This window comes from Heterodontus francisci, chromosome 18 (assembly GCF_036365525.1).
Source record: "Heterodontus francisci isolate sHetFra1 chromosome 18, sHetFra1.hap1, whole genome shotgun sequence".
Classification (NCBI taxonomy): domain Eukaryota; kingdom Metazoa; phylum Chordata; class Chondrichthyes; order Heterodontiformes; family Heterodontidae; genus Heterodontus; species Heterodontus francisci.
Genome location: NC_090388.1, coordinates 83,662,774 through 83,682,246, shown reverse-complemented (window position 1 = coordinate 83,682,246; position 19,473 = coordinate 83,662,774). Strand labels below are relative to the sequence as shown.

Below are 19,473 nucleotides of genomic sequence, written 5' to 3'. Positions count from 1 at the left end.
TTGAGAAGTTTTCTAAAGGCTGCTGATGAAAGTAGTCCCCAGGCCATACTGTAAGTGCTACTTTCAGTATATTAAGTTGGTAGCACTCTCACCTCCGAGTCAGAAGCTTCTGAGTTCAAGCCCCACTATATATTAACTGACACTTCAGTGCAGTATTGTAGGAGTGTTGCACTGTTGGAGATGGCTCCTATTGAATACTCTGTTAAATCAAGACACTGTCCATCTGTTCAGATGGATGCAAAATATCCCATGGTTCCATTTAAGGAAGAGTTTGCAGTTTCTTTGATGCCATGGCCAATATTTTTGTTCAACCAACATTAACTCCTTTGCTCTTTGTGGAGCTTGGCGAAACATTAAACCAAATGCCATATCTAGCTAAAATTGAATTACTGTACTTCAAAAATAATCCATTTGCACTTTGGAATATCCTGAGAATGAATGAAGGTACCACATAAATGGGAGTTCTTTCTTTATAAACTGGAAGGTGATTATACACTTTAGTGACAAAGGTGTGAGATCATGGCTGTCACCACCTTACCAAGGTGCAATTTAGTTTACTTATTTCCAGTCTGCTGAGATCTTCCTCAAATCTTCCTATAGGGTGCACCTATTGACAGCTTATTCCGCCTCACGGCTTCAGGGAAGGCTCTCAGTTGCATTATCAGGTCTGCTGGTCATGAGAACCACCTGACTCGCGCTCAAGTCTATTGTAGGATCTCCAGGATCCTTATATAACCATCAATCCCTTCTGTCTACAGGTGTCACTGCGATGGAGCTAAGTACCGATTGTACCATGCTGGTGGCGAGCTCACTGGATGGAACGATGATTGTATGGAACCTGCAGGATATTGAAGTGATTCACACATTAACAGGTCATTCCGGTGAGGCAGAACTTCTTTTAATGATTTTGCCTTGGCCTGAAATCAAATAAGAGCTAACACATAAATATATGTTGGCAAATTATGTTCTGTTAGCTAGATGTTTAGAAAATTCAAAGTTTTACCATTGGATATTGAGCCTGATTTTATTTATTTATTTAGAGATACAGCACTGAAACAGGCCCTTCAGCCCACCAAGTCTGTGCCAACCAACAACCACCCATTGATACTAACCCTACAGTAATCCCATATCCCCTACCAGCTACCTACACTAGGGGCAATTTACAACAGCCAATTTATCCATCACCTGCAAGTCTTTGGCTGTGGGAGGAAACCGGAGCACCCAGCAAAAACCCACACGGTCACAGGGAGAACTTGCAAACTCCGCACAGGCAGTACCCAGAATCGAACGCGGGTCCCTGGAGCTGTGAGGCTGTGGTGCTAACCACTGTGCCACTGTGCCGCCAATGGCTTATCCGCATGCATACTATCGACCACTTTTTGAAACCTAAGATCAAGCAGAGAATGAGTTCCATAGGGTGAACACAGCATCTGGCTGTTCCTGTCATTGTAACTCTTGGATAAATGTCTCCTTTCCATTGCCTGCAAGGATCTTACTTGGATTGTGGTCTTCCCAGCCCAGCTCTTGGTAGTTCTTCTAGTGTAGGCCTTTATAATGAAAAGATCAAGAGCCAACCGAGGTTGAAAAGAGTTAAAGAGAAGCTGTGGTAAATCATTAAGTAATGATTTGTTGAGACCAAGCTTGTTTTTGAAAAGACTAGGATTGTAGGGAGGGGAAGATGCGGGGTGCAGTGAGCAGCACAGTTTTGAAGTCCTGTTCGAGCAGGAGGTGGTGTGATAAATCTTATTTTCGGCACAGCGGAGATACAGGTAAGAGAAAAGCAAAGACTGTTTGCAGCTGATGAGGAATGAGAGAGGATTGTTGAGAATGTCTTTCTGAGCCATTGATAATGTATCTCCACAAGTCACAGAGTAGTATAGATTTCCCTTTGAGGCAAAGGATGACAACACATTATTGAAGAACTTTACTCTGAATCTAACTATGGTATGCTTAATAAGGGAGAGCTTGTTGTTCACATGAAGGCCCTGATATTTACAAAGACATGGAAAAGGTATAGGGAAGGCCAAAGACAGCTGACGAACCAGGCAAGGCTGGGGATGTGGAGGTCCTATCAATATTAACAGCATGGACATATTAACATATTATAGGCCACCTCCCACCTGCCTGCCAGACAAATGGATGGGGTAGCCAGCAGGCAGAGGAGGGAATACCAGCAGCAGGAGGCTGCAACTAGTGACCATAGGGACAGCCCTGGCAATTTGAAGGTGGGAGGGTCAGCAATCGGGGCTGTGGGGGAGATTAGCAATTGGGCTGTGGTGATGGGATGCTGGAGTTTGGGGCTGGTGGGGAAGCTTATGAGAGGTGGGGAGGCCCATGGCTTCTTTCAGGGGCCCAAGGGAAGCACTCCTTCACCTCTTGGCCTAATGGAGTGTTTGTGAAGCTGGCAGCTGCCCCCTCCCTTTCACTGCCGGGTTTCCTGACCCCTGGGAAACCTGTGCAACAACAGTCAATTTCAAATCGGGCTCCTAATTGCACCTTTCAGTGAGTGTCCTACCTCTCCACAGCAGGACAAACACTCTGACATAAAAATGGTGGTGGGAGTGTGATTGCTGGGTTGGATTCATGTTCCATGCGTTTAACTTTTAAAATCCCTGATCCTCTCCCAGCCATAGTTGGAGAGAGGGGGCTGGGGATGCTGGTTAATATTGAGGCATAAGTGTCAGAAGTGGAAACTGCTTCCATTATTTTGTTTTAAGTCCCTTAATAAAAAAGGTTTGCATAAGAAGTGCAGCAGGCTGTAAGGTGAGGTAGCTAAAGACTACTGGTGCTCATGGAATTCACAAACAGAAGGAAGACAATTTCAGAAAGTAGCATTGTTCAGGAGCTGGCTTTGGGCAATCCATCCACTGTCAGAGCTGTACTGAGACTGTCCAACTCATTTCAAGCCAGGGCCCATGAAGAAAAGGTCAGTTTCTAACTCATTGCACCATCCAGTCCCTAAACACGTAGGCCCTGAATATGTGAAGGGATTGTCCTCATCAGTTCCTGCTGCAACTTCAATGGGAGATCGGCAGGATCCCTGGAGAGAATGTGTAACCAGCAGTACTAGTGTTGCCAACTCTCCAGGATTGGCCTGGAGTCTCCAGGAACTGAAGATTAATCTCCTGGACACTGCTGTGAGCAACCCTGGAGAAAAATCAAAGGGGTATAAAAAAGCCATTTTTTTCTTTTTATTAGAACACTTCTGCTTATTAGTTATGCAAGTATTGGAGATGAGGAAAAATAGCTGTTGCCTGGCAGTCAAGAATCATCTAATTGGATAAGAGTCTTTAAAATTCCAATTGGAGTGGGAACACGGGGTGATACGAGGACGTAGCGGGTCACCAATGGTAGGAGGGTGGGGATGAGGCAATTGGAGGCAGGGGATCATGTGATGAAACCTCCAGGAAAACAATCAACTAGAGATGGCAACTCTAGGCTGAATACATAGTTGTGGTGGGATATCGGGATAAACCTCTTGGAAATTCAGGATCACGCTTAATGTGACCGCCCCTGCTGATCAATGTGATTTGTTACCTGTGATAGCTGAGGTACGGTGCATCAAAGTGATTCACAACAAGGCCCATGCTGTGTCAGGATCATTTGACCATACACTGCGTCTGTGGAATCTACTGACTGGGAAAGAGGTCTACTCCATTCCGGAAGATCACTCTGGCTATGAGCACTTTGCACTGCTCCAGCTGGATGAAGCTACTGATGTGATCTACTCGGTCTCAGGATCCCAGGTAGAAGAATGCTCTGAGCACTTTTTGTAAATAAGATCCCTTTACTTCACTTTACAATTCCAAGAGGGAACAGGAGGGATCTTCCCCCAGTGCATTCAGTTTAAAGATTCTACTTGCTAGGCTCAGTGAGTTAATCCCGTGTGTAGCTGATCTCAAACAGGACAGCAATGGGAATGCTACAATCAGGCTCAGGAACCCAGGCTGGGGAGGTGACCCTGACATGGAGCTGTGTTTATTCTTAAGAATACCAGCAGGGGAGACAGTGACATAATGGTAATATCACTAAGCTAGTAATCCAGAGGCCCAGGCTAATGCCCTGGGGACATGGGTTCAAATCCCACCACGGCAGCTGGTGGAATTTAAATTCAATTAATTAATAAAAACAATCTGGAATTGAAAGCTAGTCTCAGTAATGGTGCCATGGAACTATCTAAAAACCCATCTGGTTCACTAATATCCTTTAGGGAAGGAAAGCTGCCGTCCTTACCTGGTCTGGCCGACATGTGACTCCAGATGGATAGCAATGTGGTTGACTCTTAACTGCTCTGTGAAATGGCCTCACAAGCCACTTAGTTGTCAAGGGCAATTGGGGATGAGCAACACATGCTGGCCTTGCCAGTGACACCCACATCCCATGAAAGAGTCATTAAAAAAAAGGAAGCAGCAGCTGGACAGCGGGCAGGAGCGTAATGTCAAATAGCTGGAGGGAGCTGTGGGACTGAAGGAAGGATCTACCCCTCTCTGGTTCATCCTGGAGATGGTGCCAGGGGATGAGCTAATTCAGCACAGATGGGTGTTAAGCCAGGGTCCTTCTTTGTCTATATGGCTTCCCCACTCACTAGAGACATCATGAGACATTTACAGAAAGAAATGTGGCTTCCATATTCTCATCCCAATGTTTGTGGTAACATAAGCTCAGTGGTACTTTTAATAAACCCTAACAGGATGCAGAGAGCTCCAGAATACTTGTGGACTGCCTAGTACAGCACATTGAATATCGGAACAGGAGGGGGCCATTCAACCCCTCGTGCCAGTTCTGCCATTCATGGCCATGGCTAATCTGGATCTTAACTCTATTTACCCACATTACTTCCATATCCCATGATACCCTTACCCTACAAAAAACTATCTACCTATTGAGCAGAGCAAATTGGCCTTAGTGTTGTACTTTAAGATCAATGGAGAAGCTTGAGACAGTTTTAGTGAATGAACATTCTCGATATATAGCTTCTTATGCCGAGCGAACACATTGGGAATTTGGGCATGCCCACATGACATCATACGGGAGCACTGAGTCCCCAATTTTCAATGCATACTCCCAGCACCAGACTCCGTGCAGGGTGCTTTCATTCATTAACGATACACTGAGAATAAAAACAGGCATAGATGGGAAGTCTGTCAGCAGACAGAAGGAGGGTAGCCTTTCAGGTGAGACCATCCATGGGTGAAGGGGTTGTCCAAATTGTTATCCAGATGCTGAAGAGCAGCCCTTTCTCCTTCAGCTTATGGCATTCATGAGTTTGTTCTTGATCTCTGCCGTGACTGACAGGAAAACAGCTGAGGGGCAAACAGATCACCGAGCAACTGTTACTAAGAGATTCCCTCTCATCTGCAGATTCTAATGTTGTTTATTAACCATCTTATGATGCAACTTGTTTTCAGATTAATGGTTGGCATCTGGAAAATGGAGAACCTCTGTTCCAATTATCTGGTGGTAACCTGGACAACACGACATGCACAGCAGTGCTCGGGTCCAACAACCCACTGCTGACTGTGTCTTCTGGGGGCACGCTATGTGTCTGGGACCAAGTCAGGGGGACTCTGCAGAATACTCACTGTCTCACTGACCTAAGTCACTCAACCCCAACCTGCATCCTTCCACTGAGAAACCAGGAGAAAGTAGCAGTAGGATTCAACGATGGAGCTGTGGCAATGGTACGGAAACTTAGCAGTTGAGAAATACCCCCATTGGCTTAATACTCTGTCATTACTGTCATCTCCCAACTGATAGAAACTCGCCAATCAGGCAGGAATGACAATGTGCAAAGCACAGCTTCTTGCCCCCATTTTGAACGTTTGTCCTCTTTGGAGAAATCTCCAGTATAGGTTTACAATCAAAAGCCTCTGGAAACAGCTATTGATCAACCAAGATCAGGTCACAATAGAATGATGGACAAGCAGGTGCTCAGACTTTCCCTGTTTACCCTGAAAGTTGCACTGTTCAACTTATTGCACATGGCCATTCTGGTCTGATTGACATACGTGTGTATACCTGTGCCCCTGCGATCGCTGCAGTTCATGCATGAGGGATTTATGAATGTTTCTGCAGCTAGTCAAAGGGCTGCAGCACCTATTTAAAGGGGAGCAGCTGTTCACACTTGGACCAAGCACAATGAATTACAACCCAAGATGAAGTCTATCGCTGAGCATTTCTCCCAGGCAATACCACTCTCTGGGGAAATTCACAGCATGTGTAACCTGACAAAGTACAGATCAAACACACTGGCCTCTGTCCTGCAGACCAGTATTTGGAAATTTGGTCTGGAGATGCAACCTCCATTTTAACCTTGGTCATTTCTAAACCACTCAGCACTAAAATAGCAAGATTCCATTGGTGGCGATGAATTCTCAAACAGCATTGAGCACTAACCAGAATCCCAAGGCTACTGTTACAGCCCCAATCAACCTGTATTTGCACCTTTGAGTCTCTGCAGTGGTAGAGGAACCTCCAACTGACAACCCTTATAAGAAACAAGCTTCACCCAACGGGAATTCTGGGATGGGTGATGGACAAAGCTGACGATAGTCAGTCTTATCACCATGATGGGGAAAACTTTCTGGATAGATAGGATGAATGGCCTTCCTTGTTTGTGTGTATTTTGTGATTTCAGGGGGAAAACCCTTCACGGGTTGGAGTTATACCTAGCACAAAGGAAGATGGTTGTGGTTGTTGGAGGTCAATCATCTCAGCCCCAGGACATAACTGCACATGTTCCTCAGGGTAGTGTCCTAGGCCCAACCAGCTGCTTTATCAATGACCTTCCCTCCATCATATCTGGTATATATCAATCATCGCTGATGATTGCTCAATATTCAGCACCATTCCCGACTCCTCACGTACTGAAGCAGTCCATGCCCATATGCAGCAAGATCTGGACAGCATTCAGGTTTGGGCGGATAAGTGGCAAGTAACATTTGTGCGACATATGTGCCAGGCAATGACCATCTCCAACAAGAGAGAATCTAACCATCTTCCCTTGACATTCAGTGGCATTACCATCGCTGAATCCCTCACTATCAACATCCTGGGGGTTACCATTGACCAGAAACTGAACTGGACCAGCCATATAAGTACTGTTGCTATAAGAACAGGTCAGAGGATGGGAATTCTGTGGCGTGTAACTCACCTCCTGACTGCCCAATGCCTGTCCACCATCTACAAGGCTAAGTCAGGAGTGTGATGGAATACTCTCCACTTGCCTGGATAGATGCAGCTCCAACAACACTCAAGAAGCTTGACACCATCCAGGACAAAGCAACCCACTTGATTGGCACCCATCCACCACCTTCAACATTCACTCCCTCCACCACTAGCACAGAGAGGTAGCAGTGTGTACCATCTAAAGATGTACTGCAGCAACTCACCAGGGCTCCTTCAACAGCACCTTCCAAACCCGCGACCTCTACCACCTAGAAGGACAAGGGCTGCAGATGCATGGAAACACCACCACCTGCCAGTTCCCCTCCAAGCCACACACCATCCTGACTTGGAACTATATCGGCCGTTCCTTCAATGTCACTGGGTCAAATTCCTGGAACTCCCTTCCTAACAGCACTGTGGGTGTACCTACCCAAAATGGACTGCAGCGGTTCAAGAAGGCAGCTCACCACCACCTTCTCAAGGGCAATTATGGATGGGAAATAAATGTTGGCCGAGCCAACGATGCCCACATCCCATGAAAGAATATATGTAAAAAAAAACAAAAATTGTTCACTTTAATATACCTTACAAGCTGTCTAGTCTGTCCAAGAGTATCATGGGTTTTATTTCTAAGAAATTCCTTTTTCCTTTCAACAGATGTCTCTGGATGGGCGTTGTGTCATGGAAAAAGTCAACTTATCGGTCACTTTCCTGGTTGCTTCAGAAGATGAAAAGTGCCTTGTGACAGGTACCGACACTCAACAGACTGCAGCATGCTCTTTCATCTCAAATCCTTTCCCCAAACAACCCTTAACTTTATAAAGTTAAAATCCATCCAAGAGTTGGACACACTTTCATTATTTATGAGGCTCCTTGAGCACCTCTCACACTCTCCTTGACAGCATACAAGAAAAGGGCTTGTAGATTTGACTATCATATTTATGCTCCAGTCTCTCTCTCACTCTCTCTCCATTGCAAACCTCCTTTCCCTTGTGTTGTTTCATTTGTGCTCATCTAAACCTTGCTCTCTTGCGTCTTCCTCGCTCCACATATTGTGCATTCAACTTACCAAGCACTTTACAGTCATCTACAGATTCCATGAGTTCCTACTGGTGCAGCTGATAACTATTTCCTAACTCTGTACTTATCGCAGTGCTGTTAGCCCCACCAACCTCTGACAATGCCTCCCCTTCAATATCTCCTGTGGGCATGGGCTGTGCCAATCATTCTTGGCAGCTATCTTGCAAGAGGCAGCTGTGGAGAAAGGGATATCATGGTATTCACAGTGAGAATGAAGGCCCTTGATTAGCCTGGAAAATAGGAGCACTTTTTGTCTAAGCTTTAACATGATATTAACATATTTCACTCTGCTATGCTACATGAGGGCTTACAAACCAGCTTCGCTCAACAGAATCACATGCCTTAATTTATTTTGATACAAAGTTACAGATTTCCATCGTTTTGTTTCAACCAGCTATCCAAGGGAGGGTTCAGGTCATTCAATTCAAATACAAACATCTTGTGTTTATTTTTAAACCTCTGTGTGTTTGGCAGTTCTTTTGATTATTTAACAGTTATTTACATTTTATTTTTATTTATTTATTTATTTTGAGATACAGCACTGAAACAGGCCCTTCGGCCCACCGAGTCTGTGCCGACCAACAACCACCCATTTATACTAACTCTACAGTAATTCCATATTCCCTACCACCTAGCTACACTAGGGGCAATTGACAACAGCCAGTTTACCTATCACCTGCAAGTGTTTGGCGGTGGGAGGAAACCGGAGCACCCGGCGAAAACCCACGCGGTCACAGGGAGAACTTGCAAACTCCGCACAGGCAGTACCCAGAATCGAACGCGGGTCCCTGGAGCTGTGAGGCTGCGGTGCTAACCACTGCGCCACTGTGCTGCACAGTCATTTTCTGGAAAGTATTTCTCACTTTGGCTAGTTCATATTGAAGAGTCTGTCTGAAGCCTTTGGCGTGACCTACATTGACTCTCGGTTCACCAACACCGCGATTTTAAAGTTATCATCTTCCACGGCCTCATCCCTTCCCTATCTCTGTAACCTCCAACAGCCCTTCAATTCTCTAAGATCTTTGCACTCTTCCAGTTCCAGCCTCTTGTGCATCTCCAATTTTAAGCACTGTACCACTGTTGGCCACATTTTCACCTGCCTAGGCCCAAAGTTCTGGATTTCCCTCCTTAAACGTCTTTGCCTCTCCACCTCTCTATTCTCCTTTAAGACCCTCCTTAAAACCTACTTCTATAACCAAGCTTTTGGTCACCTGCCCTAATATCTCCTCCTTTGGCTCAATGTGAATTTCTGTTTGATAATTGCTCCTGTTAAAGGCACCATATAAAGGCAAGTTGATTTTATTGTTGTAGTCAGGGTCAGATCGCTTATGGGGAATAAGAGAAAAAGAAACAAATTAATACATTGCACAGTTTAACATGGCAAACTATTTATTGTTCTTCACTTACTCAAGGAGATCCTTCTTTGGCCACCTTGTGTCAAGAGACAATGAGTAAGCGCCTAGAGGTGGTCAGTGGTTTGTAGAGCAGCGCCTGGAGTGGCTATAAAGACCAATTCTAGAGTGGCAGACTCTCCCACAGGCGCTGCAGATAAAATTGGTTGTGGGGACTGTTACACAGTTCGTTCTCTCTTTACACTTCTGTCTCTTTTCCTGCCAACTGCAAAGTCTCTTTGACTCGCCACTCTTTAGCCCCGCCTTTATGGCTGCCCGCCAGCTCTGGCGATCGCTGGCAACTGACTCCCACGACTTGTAGTCAATGTCACAGGATTTCATGTTGCGATTGCAGACGTCTTTAAAGCGGAGACATGGACGGTCAGTGGGTCTGATACCAGTGACGAGCTCGCTGTACAATGCGTCCTTGGGGATCCTGCCATCTTCCATGTGGCTCAAATGGCCAAGCCATCTCAAGCACCACTGGCTCAGTAGGACCTACATGCTGGGGATGTTGGCCATCTCGAGGACTTCTGCGTTGGAGATACAATCCTGCCACCTGATGCCAAGGATTCTCCAGAGACAGCAAAGATGGAATGAGTTGAGACGTCGCTCTTGGCTGACATACGTTGTCCAGGCCTCGCTGCCATAGAGCAAGGTATTGAGGACACAGGGTTGAAACACTCGGACTTTTGTGTTCCGTGTCAGTGCACCATTTTCCCACATTCTCTTGGCCAGTCTGGACATAGCAGCGGACACCTTTTCCATGCGCTTGTTGATTTCTGCATCAAGAGACAGGTTACTGGTGATAGTTGAGCCTAGGTAAGTGAACTCTTAAACCACTTCCAGAGTGTGGTCGCTGATATAGATGGATGGAGCATTTCTGACGTCCTGTCCCATGATGTTCGTTTCCTTGAGGCTGATGGTTTGGCCAAATTCGTTGCAGGCAGCCACAAACCTGTCGATGAGTCTCTGCAGACACTCTTCCCTGCGGGAGATTAATGCAGCATCGTCAGCAAAGAAGAGTTCCCTGATGAGGACTTTCCGTACTTTGGTCTTCACTCTAATACGGGCAAGGTTGAACAACCTGCCATCTGATTTTGTGTGGAGGAAAATTCCTTCTTCTGCAGACTTAAACACATGAGAGAGTAGCAGTGAGAAGAAGATCCCAAAAAGTGTAGGTGCGAGAACACAGCCCTGTTTCACGCCACTCAATGTCAAAGGCTTTGGTGAGATCTATGAAGGCAACGTAGAGGGGCATCTGTTATTCACGGCATTTCTCCTGTAGCTGGTGAAGGGAGAACAGCATGCCAATGGTGGATCTCTCTGCTCGAAAGCCACACTGTGCCTCAGGGTAGACACACTCAGCCAGCTTCTGGAGTCTGTTTAAAACGACTCGAGCGGAGACTTTCCCCACTATGCTGAGCAGGGAGATTCCACGGTAGTTGTTGCAGTCACTGCAGTCCCCTTGTTCTTATAGAGGGTGATGATATTAGCATCGCGCATGTCCTGTGGTACTGCTCCCTCATCCCAGCACAAGCAAAGCAGTTCATGGAGTGCTGAGAGTATAGCAAGCTTGGCACTCTTGATTATTTCAGGGGTAATGCCGTCCTGTCCAGGGACTTTTCCACTGGCTAGAGAATCGATGGCATTACTGAGTTCCGATTTTGTTGGCTGTTTGTCCAGCTCATCCATGACTGGCAGAGACTGGGCTGCATTGAGGGCGGTATCAGTGACAACATTTTCCCTGGAGTACAGTTCTAGGTAGTGCTGCACCCAGCGGTCCATTTGTTTGCGTTGGTCAGTGATCTTTTCTCCTGATTTAGACTTGAGGGGGGTGATCTTCCTGATGGTTGGCCCAAAAGCTCTCTTAATGCCATCATACATTCCTCTGATGTTTCCGGTGTCAGAGGCCAGCTGAATACGGCTGCATAGGTGTTGCCAGTAGTCATTTGCACAGCGTCTGGCTGTTCTTTGCGCGGTGCTTCTGGCTACTTTAAGTGCTACGGATGTTAACTCGCTGGGGGCTTTCTTGTAGTTCAACAGGGCACTGCACTTAGCGGCTATGACAGGTTCCAGCTCTTCAAAGTGAGATTGAAACCAGTCTGCATTCTGCTTCACACGTTTGCCAAAGGTGGTCATTGCTGAGTCATAGATGGCGTCTCTGATGTGGGCCCACTTGGTCTCTGCATCCCCTGTAGGAGTGTTTTGAAGGGCTTTTTCAAGTGAATTTAGAAACTTTTGTGACAGCTGTGGGTAAGAAATTCTGTTAGTGTTGATGTGTGGGCTGGAGTGATGCAGCTTCTTTAGTTCAAGTCTAACCTTGCTGCACACCAGGGAGTGGTCGGTGTCGCAGTCCACACTGTGGAAGCTGCATGTGATTTGAACGCTATTTATGGAGACTCGCCTTGTGACGATGAGGTCCAGCTGGTGCCAACAACGTGATCTTGGGTGCCTCCATGAAACCTGGTGACAGGGTTTAGTTTACTCGAGGAGATAGTTAGGTTTAAAACTACTGTAAGTCTATGCTCCTGCTCCCTTATTCTTTTATTCATTCATAGGTTTTTTGAGCAATTAAAGAAAGACAGACTTGCATTTTTATAACCTCAGGATATCCCGAAAGGTTTTGTATCCAGTGACGTAACCTTTCAAGTGTCATCATTGTTGTAATGCAGGAAATGCAGCAAACAACTTTCACACAGCAAAATCCCACAAATGGAAGTGAGATAAATGACCAGTTAATCTGCTTTAGTGATGTTCATTGAGGGATAAATATTGGCCAGGACATAGGGGAGAACTCCACTGGTCTTCGTTGAATTGTGTCATGGGATGTTTATCACCCGCCTGAGAGGGGAGCTGGGCCTCAGTTCAACACCCCATCTGAAAGAAGACACATCTGATGGTGCAATTAAATTTAAGTCATGTTCTAATGTATTGTTATTCTATCGCTTGTAAAATCAAGGAAGAATATGAGAGGGCAGGTGATTAAACCAATAAACTGAAGAGAACGATAGAAGCATATCACAAATTTACCTAATTATTGAGACAAGTGAGAGCACTCTCTCTCTGGGTCTTGGATTAAATTGTCACCTTTGGGAGGTGTCAGTGACAATGAACACGCCCTCCCCCAAGAATAATTTAAAGTAAAAGACAACAAAAAAAAACTGAAAATATTGTGCAGACTGTCCAGTCCAACAACTGTGTTACCATGGTGAAGCAAACATACCAACTTCAGAAACTAGCAAAAGCTAACAACTCAAAAACAAGTACTTACACTGAAAGGGCAGTGGGACCAAGAGGTTGCAAGGCAAACTGTAGACATTCCTACACTCATATTGGAGGGAAGCCTAAAGGGGGATACAAGTGTTGAGAGGGGGAAGGTTTATCATCTGGTGAGAGGGGTGTCTGGGAATATTGCACCCACCCGTCCCCAAAAATGTGACTCTGAACTGTTTGTTTCCTGCATTTTCCAGCATTTGAATAGACACTGAGCACAGGCATTGTATTTTTATGCCTAAGGTGGAAGGGACATTTGCTCAGATTTAGTGGAAGCAACTGACAATTTGGGAATTTTTAAAAAATATTTTAAAGCTTCTCCATCCAGTATGAGCAGACAATCTTATACTGGAAGAATAACTTTTATTTTCAATTGCTGAATAGCAAATGATGGATTTAACCTCAATCTTCTTGGCTATTCCAGACACTGTGGGCAGCTGATTTACATTTGGTTAAACTCCTTCTGATTATAGTCCTGTCTGAGTGCCTTGTGCCAATTTCTGGGCATTTCTTGGGAGTGTATGGGGTATGATACCCAGAGCACGTAGACCACAGCTTCCCCAAAATCTAACTCAACAATTACTCTCCCACCTCCACCCCCTCCACCAGTTCACAGATGTTTTACCCCCTTCATGTGCCCCCCCATATATAATAAAGACTTTGTAAAGCTTCCCCAAACCCAATTCACAGACACTGAGCCCCTCAACTACTTATTCAGACACATACTCCCTCTCCAAACCCCCTCTTTCATCTTTGCACTCTTCTTCAGCTTCCCACTCCCGTCTAGGCACATACTCTCATTGCCAACCTTGGCTTCTCTCCTCTCCCCCAATCCTAACCTACACCAATGAAAGGCTTCCATCTGGATTCTCCGGTTGCTCTGGAGTAACTGAATGCAGATGCCTGCTGCGGCTGAGAATTCCTGATCTAGCGAGAATTCCCACCCACAATACGTAACTGCATCTGATTCCTTAAAGGTAAGAAGAGCAACAACAGTCACAGGTAGTGGTCTCAGAATGGCACCAGAGAAAAGGCACCAGACTGTTCCTGTGAACATGTGTTAATGTAGCTGCATTAGCTGAGTACTCAATGTTGTGGTATAACTTTAAGGGGAGTGTATAAAACTGCTATCATCAGACAGGATATGATGTATATACTCATGTAATCATTGAGTAGAAGTTAGGAGAAGTCAGACAGAATAGATTTGTTGGTTACCCTCCAAGTTATTGTTGTACATAGTTTCCTATCTTCAAATAAAGAACCCACTTAGTTACCAATACTCTTCATGTGGTTGGTGTGTTTGTGTTAAAGAAAGAGAAACACAACATTCGATGGCTGCCTTAGGGCTCCAGTCACTTTGGATTATCACTGTGTTGATCTTAGATGTACAAGTAAGCTAAGTAAAGAGAAAAGTTCAGAAACTAAGGGGCTGTATTCTTGGAAGATCTGTTCAGTTAGACTCATCAGTCCAATGAGACCCACGTGGGCCGCGAGGAGAAACAAGGAGTAAATAAAGGGAACTGAAGGTAAGATCAGAGAAAATTACACAGCAGTACCTCTTGACAATGTCCCGAGTATCATGTGGCAGACACAGCCATGTTTATGCTTTTGATATGGGACATCACCTCAATCATGTGACTCATGGGCAACTGCCTCACACGCAGGATTTATTCGATGTTGGCTGTTCTGTACTCTCGTAGGAGTAGAGCAATCAGCCACTCAAGCCTGTTCTGTCATTCTATCAAATCATTGCTAATCTGTACCTCAGCTTTATTTTTTCATCTTTACTCCTTATATCTTGATACCCTTAACGAACAAATATCTATCAATGTCAGGCTTGAAAGCTCCTATTGACCCAACATTTACACCCTTCTGGGGAGAAAGTTCCAGACTTTCACTACCCTTTGTGTGATAAAGTACTTCCTGATTTTGCTGCAGAATGACCTAGCTCTCATTTTGTTTATGCCCCCTTGTTCTGGACTCCCACACTCGGGAGGTTTTCAAGATAATAAGGGGAATTGATAGGGAGAGAGAAAGAAACCATTTCCACTGGATGGGGAGACTAGGGCTAAGGGTTTGAAATTAGGAAACCCTTCTACACACAAAGGGGGGGGGGTGGGAGTAGAGTTTGGTCAGCATCAGCAGCAGCGATGCTAAGTCTCAAAGAGCAGAAGTATTTTTTCTTACGACATTAAACACACGACTTTAATATTCTGATTGGATCATTTTTTAATTATAGGCTTCGGAAATTACGTCCGTGTTTTCAAATTGGATTGCAGCTCGATTCTGAAAGCCTTGACAATGGACTTAGAACATGGTGGCAGAGTTCAGACTGCAGTGATCAATAGGGATGGGAGCTTGCTAATCACAGGGTCCATCGATGAGACCATTCGGGTAAGGTGGGATTGTGGGAATTGTCATCATCGAGTTCGGCTGTGCAGTTTTAACTTCATAATCCTGCATTCTGTAAAGCTCCTTCATCTTTCCTGCACCTCAGCCTTCTGGACCCAAAACCATGTTACCTCCATACCCCACTGTCTGCTTTCAAATGCCTCTAAAAAACGACCTCTTCAACCAACTCAAAGGCAACTAGGGATAGATAATAGCAACGCCACATCCCAAGAACAAATTTTTAAAAAATTCAAACAGCATCTCCCACAGCTCTGGTGGAATGATTACTGAGCCTGACACTGATTTAATACAAGGTCACAGACCTGAAACGTTAACTCTGCTTCTCTCTCCACAGATGCTGACAGACCTGCCGAGTATTTCCAGCATTTTCTGTTTTTATATCATATTTCCAGTATCTACAGCATTTTGCTTTTGTACTGAGCTTGATTTACCTTTGTGCTTCCTGAAGGTGAAATCCTCTTTAAAAAGAATCTTGCTGAAATAACTCCCTCTGTAAAAATGGTGAGACTGCAGCCTCGGTTTTAACCTACCCCACCTGGAGTATAATATTGGGCAGGGTGTAATATGAACATCTGACCCAAACCCAGCCAACTCCCTCCCGGTGAGCTAGGTTGGAATTGTGGTTTGCTCACTCATTATCACCCGCTTTACGTGATCACATAAAGTCAAGATCTACCCCTCAGTACGGTCCCCTAGACACACAGTCAACTAGTGAGTTCGCCCAGGTCATGCAACTCACTCCCAGCTCCAAAGTGGCACCCCCATACCTTTAGATCTCAGCTTCGGGAATGATGTAGAAGGAAGCTAGAGAAAGGAGGCAGTAGAATTTATAGGATGCAGGTGGTGATTGTAAAAAGCTGAGTTTTAGTGTTTGAATCAATTGATGTGTTGTGGGATCCACTGTGCGATCCATTATATGTAGGCCATGGAAGGTCTTGGATTACCTGAGCCTATCTCTGCCTCCCAGCTAAGCTGATTATTGCTGTGAATTGAACAGTGCAATCAGGAGATTGTCTGGAACACTGGTCTGGAGGCATGGACTAGCTGGGAGTCTTTGAAACTGTGCAGTTAGCCCCTGTTTATTCCCTCTTTCTAGGTGTGGAGCTTATTACACAATGTAAAGCTGATGGACGCAATGGAAGGTATGGGAGCTCCCATCACCTCACTTTCGCTATCTGGGAACACCTTGATATCTGCATCACGCAGTGCCTACTACATTAAGATCTGGAATCTTGCCGACAATCGCCAGTACAAAACCACTACGCCTTTCCATAACCGAACTGCAATCACCGGCTTGTCGCAAGACGGGATATTGGTGTGCTTCCCCAAAACTGGGGACTTGGAAAAAATAGTCATCTGGAATTCTGAAGAAGGTGAGGGCTCAGATTGTTCAGGTCAGTAGATATTATTGAACATAACTTGCCTTGCAAAAGGTTAACAACCAAAGAAGTCACCTCTCCATTGGCCCCTCTCCACCCAAGAGTACGCATGCATTAAGTATCCAAGTAGAATGATATCCTGAGTGACTGTGACAGTGGTAAATTATCCCTTCTAGTCGCTCTCAACCTGTCTCAGCCTTTGACAGAGTTGACCACACTATCCTCTTCCAATGCATCTCCTCTGTTGTCCAGCTGGATGAGACTGAACTCACCTGATTCCATTCTTATCTATCCAGTCGAAGCCAGAGAATCACTTGCAATAACTTCTCTAACCACTCGTCCACTGTTACCTCAGATGTCCCCCAAGGATCTATTCTTGGCCCCCACTTCTTTTTCTCATCTACATGCTGTCCCTTGGCAACATCATCTAAGAACACTGTGCCAGTTTCCACATATACGCTGATGATACCCAGCTCTACCTTACCGCCACCTCTCTCAACCCCTCCACCATCTCTAAATTGGCAGTCTGCTTATCCAACATCCAGTACTGGATGAGCAGAAATTTCCTCCAACTAAATATTGAGAAGACCAAAGCCATTGTCTTCAGCCCCTGCCACAAACTCGGGTTCCCTAGCCACCGACTCCATCTCTCTCCCTGGCACCTGTCTGAAGCTGAACCAGACTTTTTGCAACCTTGACGTCATATGTAATCCCATGTTGAGCATCTAACCATGTATCTATACCATCACTAAGACTGTCTACTTTCACCTATAAAACATCGTTTGACTCCTTCCTACTTCAGCTCATTTGTTGCTGAAACCTTGTTACTGCTAGACTTAGCTACACTAGTGCGTGCCTGGTTGGCCTCCCATCTTCCACCCTCTGTTAACTTCAAGTCATCCAAAACTCTGCATCCTGTGCCCTAACTTACACCAAGTCCTGTTCACCCATCACCACTGTGATCGTTGACCTACATTGGCTTCCAGTTAAACAACACCTTGATTTTAAGATTCTTATCCTTGTTTTCAAATCCCCTCCCATCTCTGTAACCTCCTCAGTTATCTAACCCGCTGCGATAACTGCACTCCTCCAATTCTGACTTCTTGCTCATGCCTAATTTTAATTGCTGTACCATTGGTGGCTATACCTTCAGCTGCCCAGGTCCTAAGCTCTGGAATTTCCTCACTATTCTCTCTAAAAACTTATCTCTATGGCCAAGCATTTGGCCATTAGCCCTAATCTCATTTTATGCAGCTCGGTGTAAAATTTTATTTAATAACGTGCATATGAAGTGCCTTGGAACATTTTATTATGTTGAAGGTGCTATATAATTACAAGCTTTTGTTGTTGTTGTAGTAGATAAACTATCCAGCATACATTTCCATCAGTGATTAGATACAACAGCTTAGTTCCCATGAAGGGTCTGCTAATAGGAATGGGGCAGGCATCCTCTACTTGCACTTAGACATTAAACAGAAATTCAGTGACATGTTGAATTCACAGGAACAAGCTGGGTTGGATGGATATGCAACAGTGTCATTTCATCCCTGGAGGGGTGTGTCTAACACAATGAGAGTGCACCTCTGGGCCCCACAAAGCATCTTATGCTCTCTGCTGGCCCCATTCCCCCCAGCCAAGAGATCCTTGTAACAAGCCCTTCCCACTCTCAGACTGACCTTGTTGCTACCATTCTTCAGACAGTGGCAGTGAGCTGCTTCATCCTACTGCCCACCTGATGCTCACTGCCTAAGTTGGGCAAGTGGCAACATTCAGAAGAGGCCAGGGAGTTAAAATCCAACAAATACTCTCACTTTGGAATGCCAAAATAACCAGGTAGTGCAGGGGTGGGAAATCAGCCTTGTAGAATCTGCGTGTTTAGAGTAACTCTGAACTGTCTTGCTACAGGTGTGGCACTCCACCTACTCGATGTTGGCACCGAAATTTGCTGCCTGGCAATCGTTCAGCTGAGGAAGTTGCTGGTCTGTGGCCTGAGGTCTGGCTCGTTGCTGCTCTTCTGCATGGGAACGTGGCAGGAGCTGGCATGCCAACTCCCGCCCAGCCACGGGGAAGCAGTGCAGTGCGTTGCTGTTAGCAGAAGCGAGGAGCAGCTGGTTGTGGCCTACAGCAGCTCCATCATCGTGTACACGCTGTGCAGTGCAGAGTGTGACCCAGTGCTGGGCAAGGTCCTGGTCACATTTACTCCACCATCGCAGGCTGCACTGTCCAGTATTGCTGTCTTTTCAGACTGCAGAGTACTGCTCGGCACGGACACTGGGGAGCTACAACTCTACACTACTGGTAGCTCACTACCAGCCATCCTGGAGCCTCATGACAGCAGGGTTACTTGCCTGGAAACCAGTCACAATGAACTGTATGCCTTAAGTGGATGCCAGGGACCAATCCAGAGAATATGGAATCTCTCTGCACGGAGGTGGGACTATGAGATGTCCTACAAGGTAAGAGTCAACTGTCTCATTACCAACTATAGAATCATAGAATCTTACAGCAAAGAAGGAGGCCATTGGGCCCATCGTGCCTCTGTTGGCTCTTTGAAAGAGCTATCCAATTAGTCCCTCCCACTGCTCTTTCCCCATTGCCCTGCAAATTTTTCCTTCTCAAGTATTTATGCAATTCCCTTTTGACTGTTACCTTTGAATCTGCTTCCTATCAGGGAACACAGCTTATAACATCTCTATAGAAAAAAGAATGAAAGGACTTGCATTTCTATAGCATTTTTCACTGACATTCCAAAGCACTGTACAGCCAAT

The 19,473-nt window shown here is 45.5% G+C and overlaps 1 protein-coding gene across 1 annotated transcript in view; it reads left to right on the top strand.

Annotated features, from left to right (window-relative positions):
• Positions 1–19,473, top strand: part of nwd1 (NACHT and WD repeat domain containing 1) — a 78,828-nt gene that overhangs the window by 51,290 nt on the left and 8,065 nt on the right. The window contains exons 11-17 of the mRNA XM_068050071.1: positions 759–881; positions 3,547–3,746; positions 5,409–5,681; positions 7,825–7,915; positions 15,154–15,308; positions 16,423–16,699; positions 18,611–19,161. Of these exons, the coding sequence (XP_067906172.1) occupies positions 759–881; positions 3,547–3,746; positions 5,409–5,681; positions 7,825–7,915; positions 15,154–15,308; positions 16,423–16,699; positions 18,611–19,161 (1,670 nt within the window). The remainder of the gene's footprint in view (positions 1–758; positions 882–3,546; positions 3,747–5,408; positions 5,682–7,824; positions 7,916–15,153; positions 15,309–16,422; positions 16,700–18,610; positions 19,162–19,473) is intronic.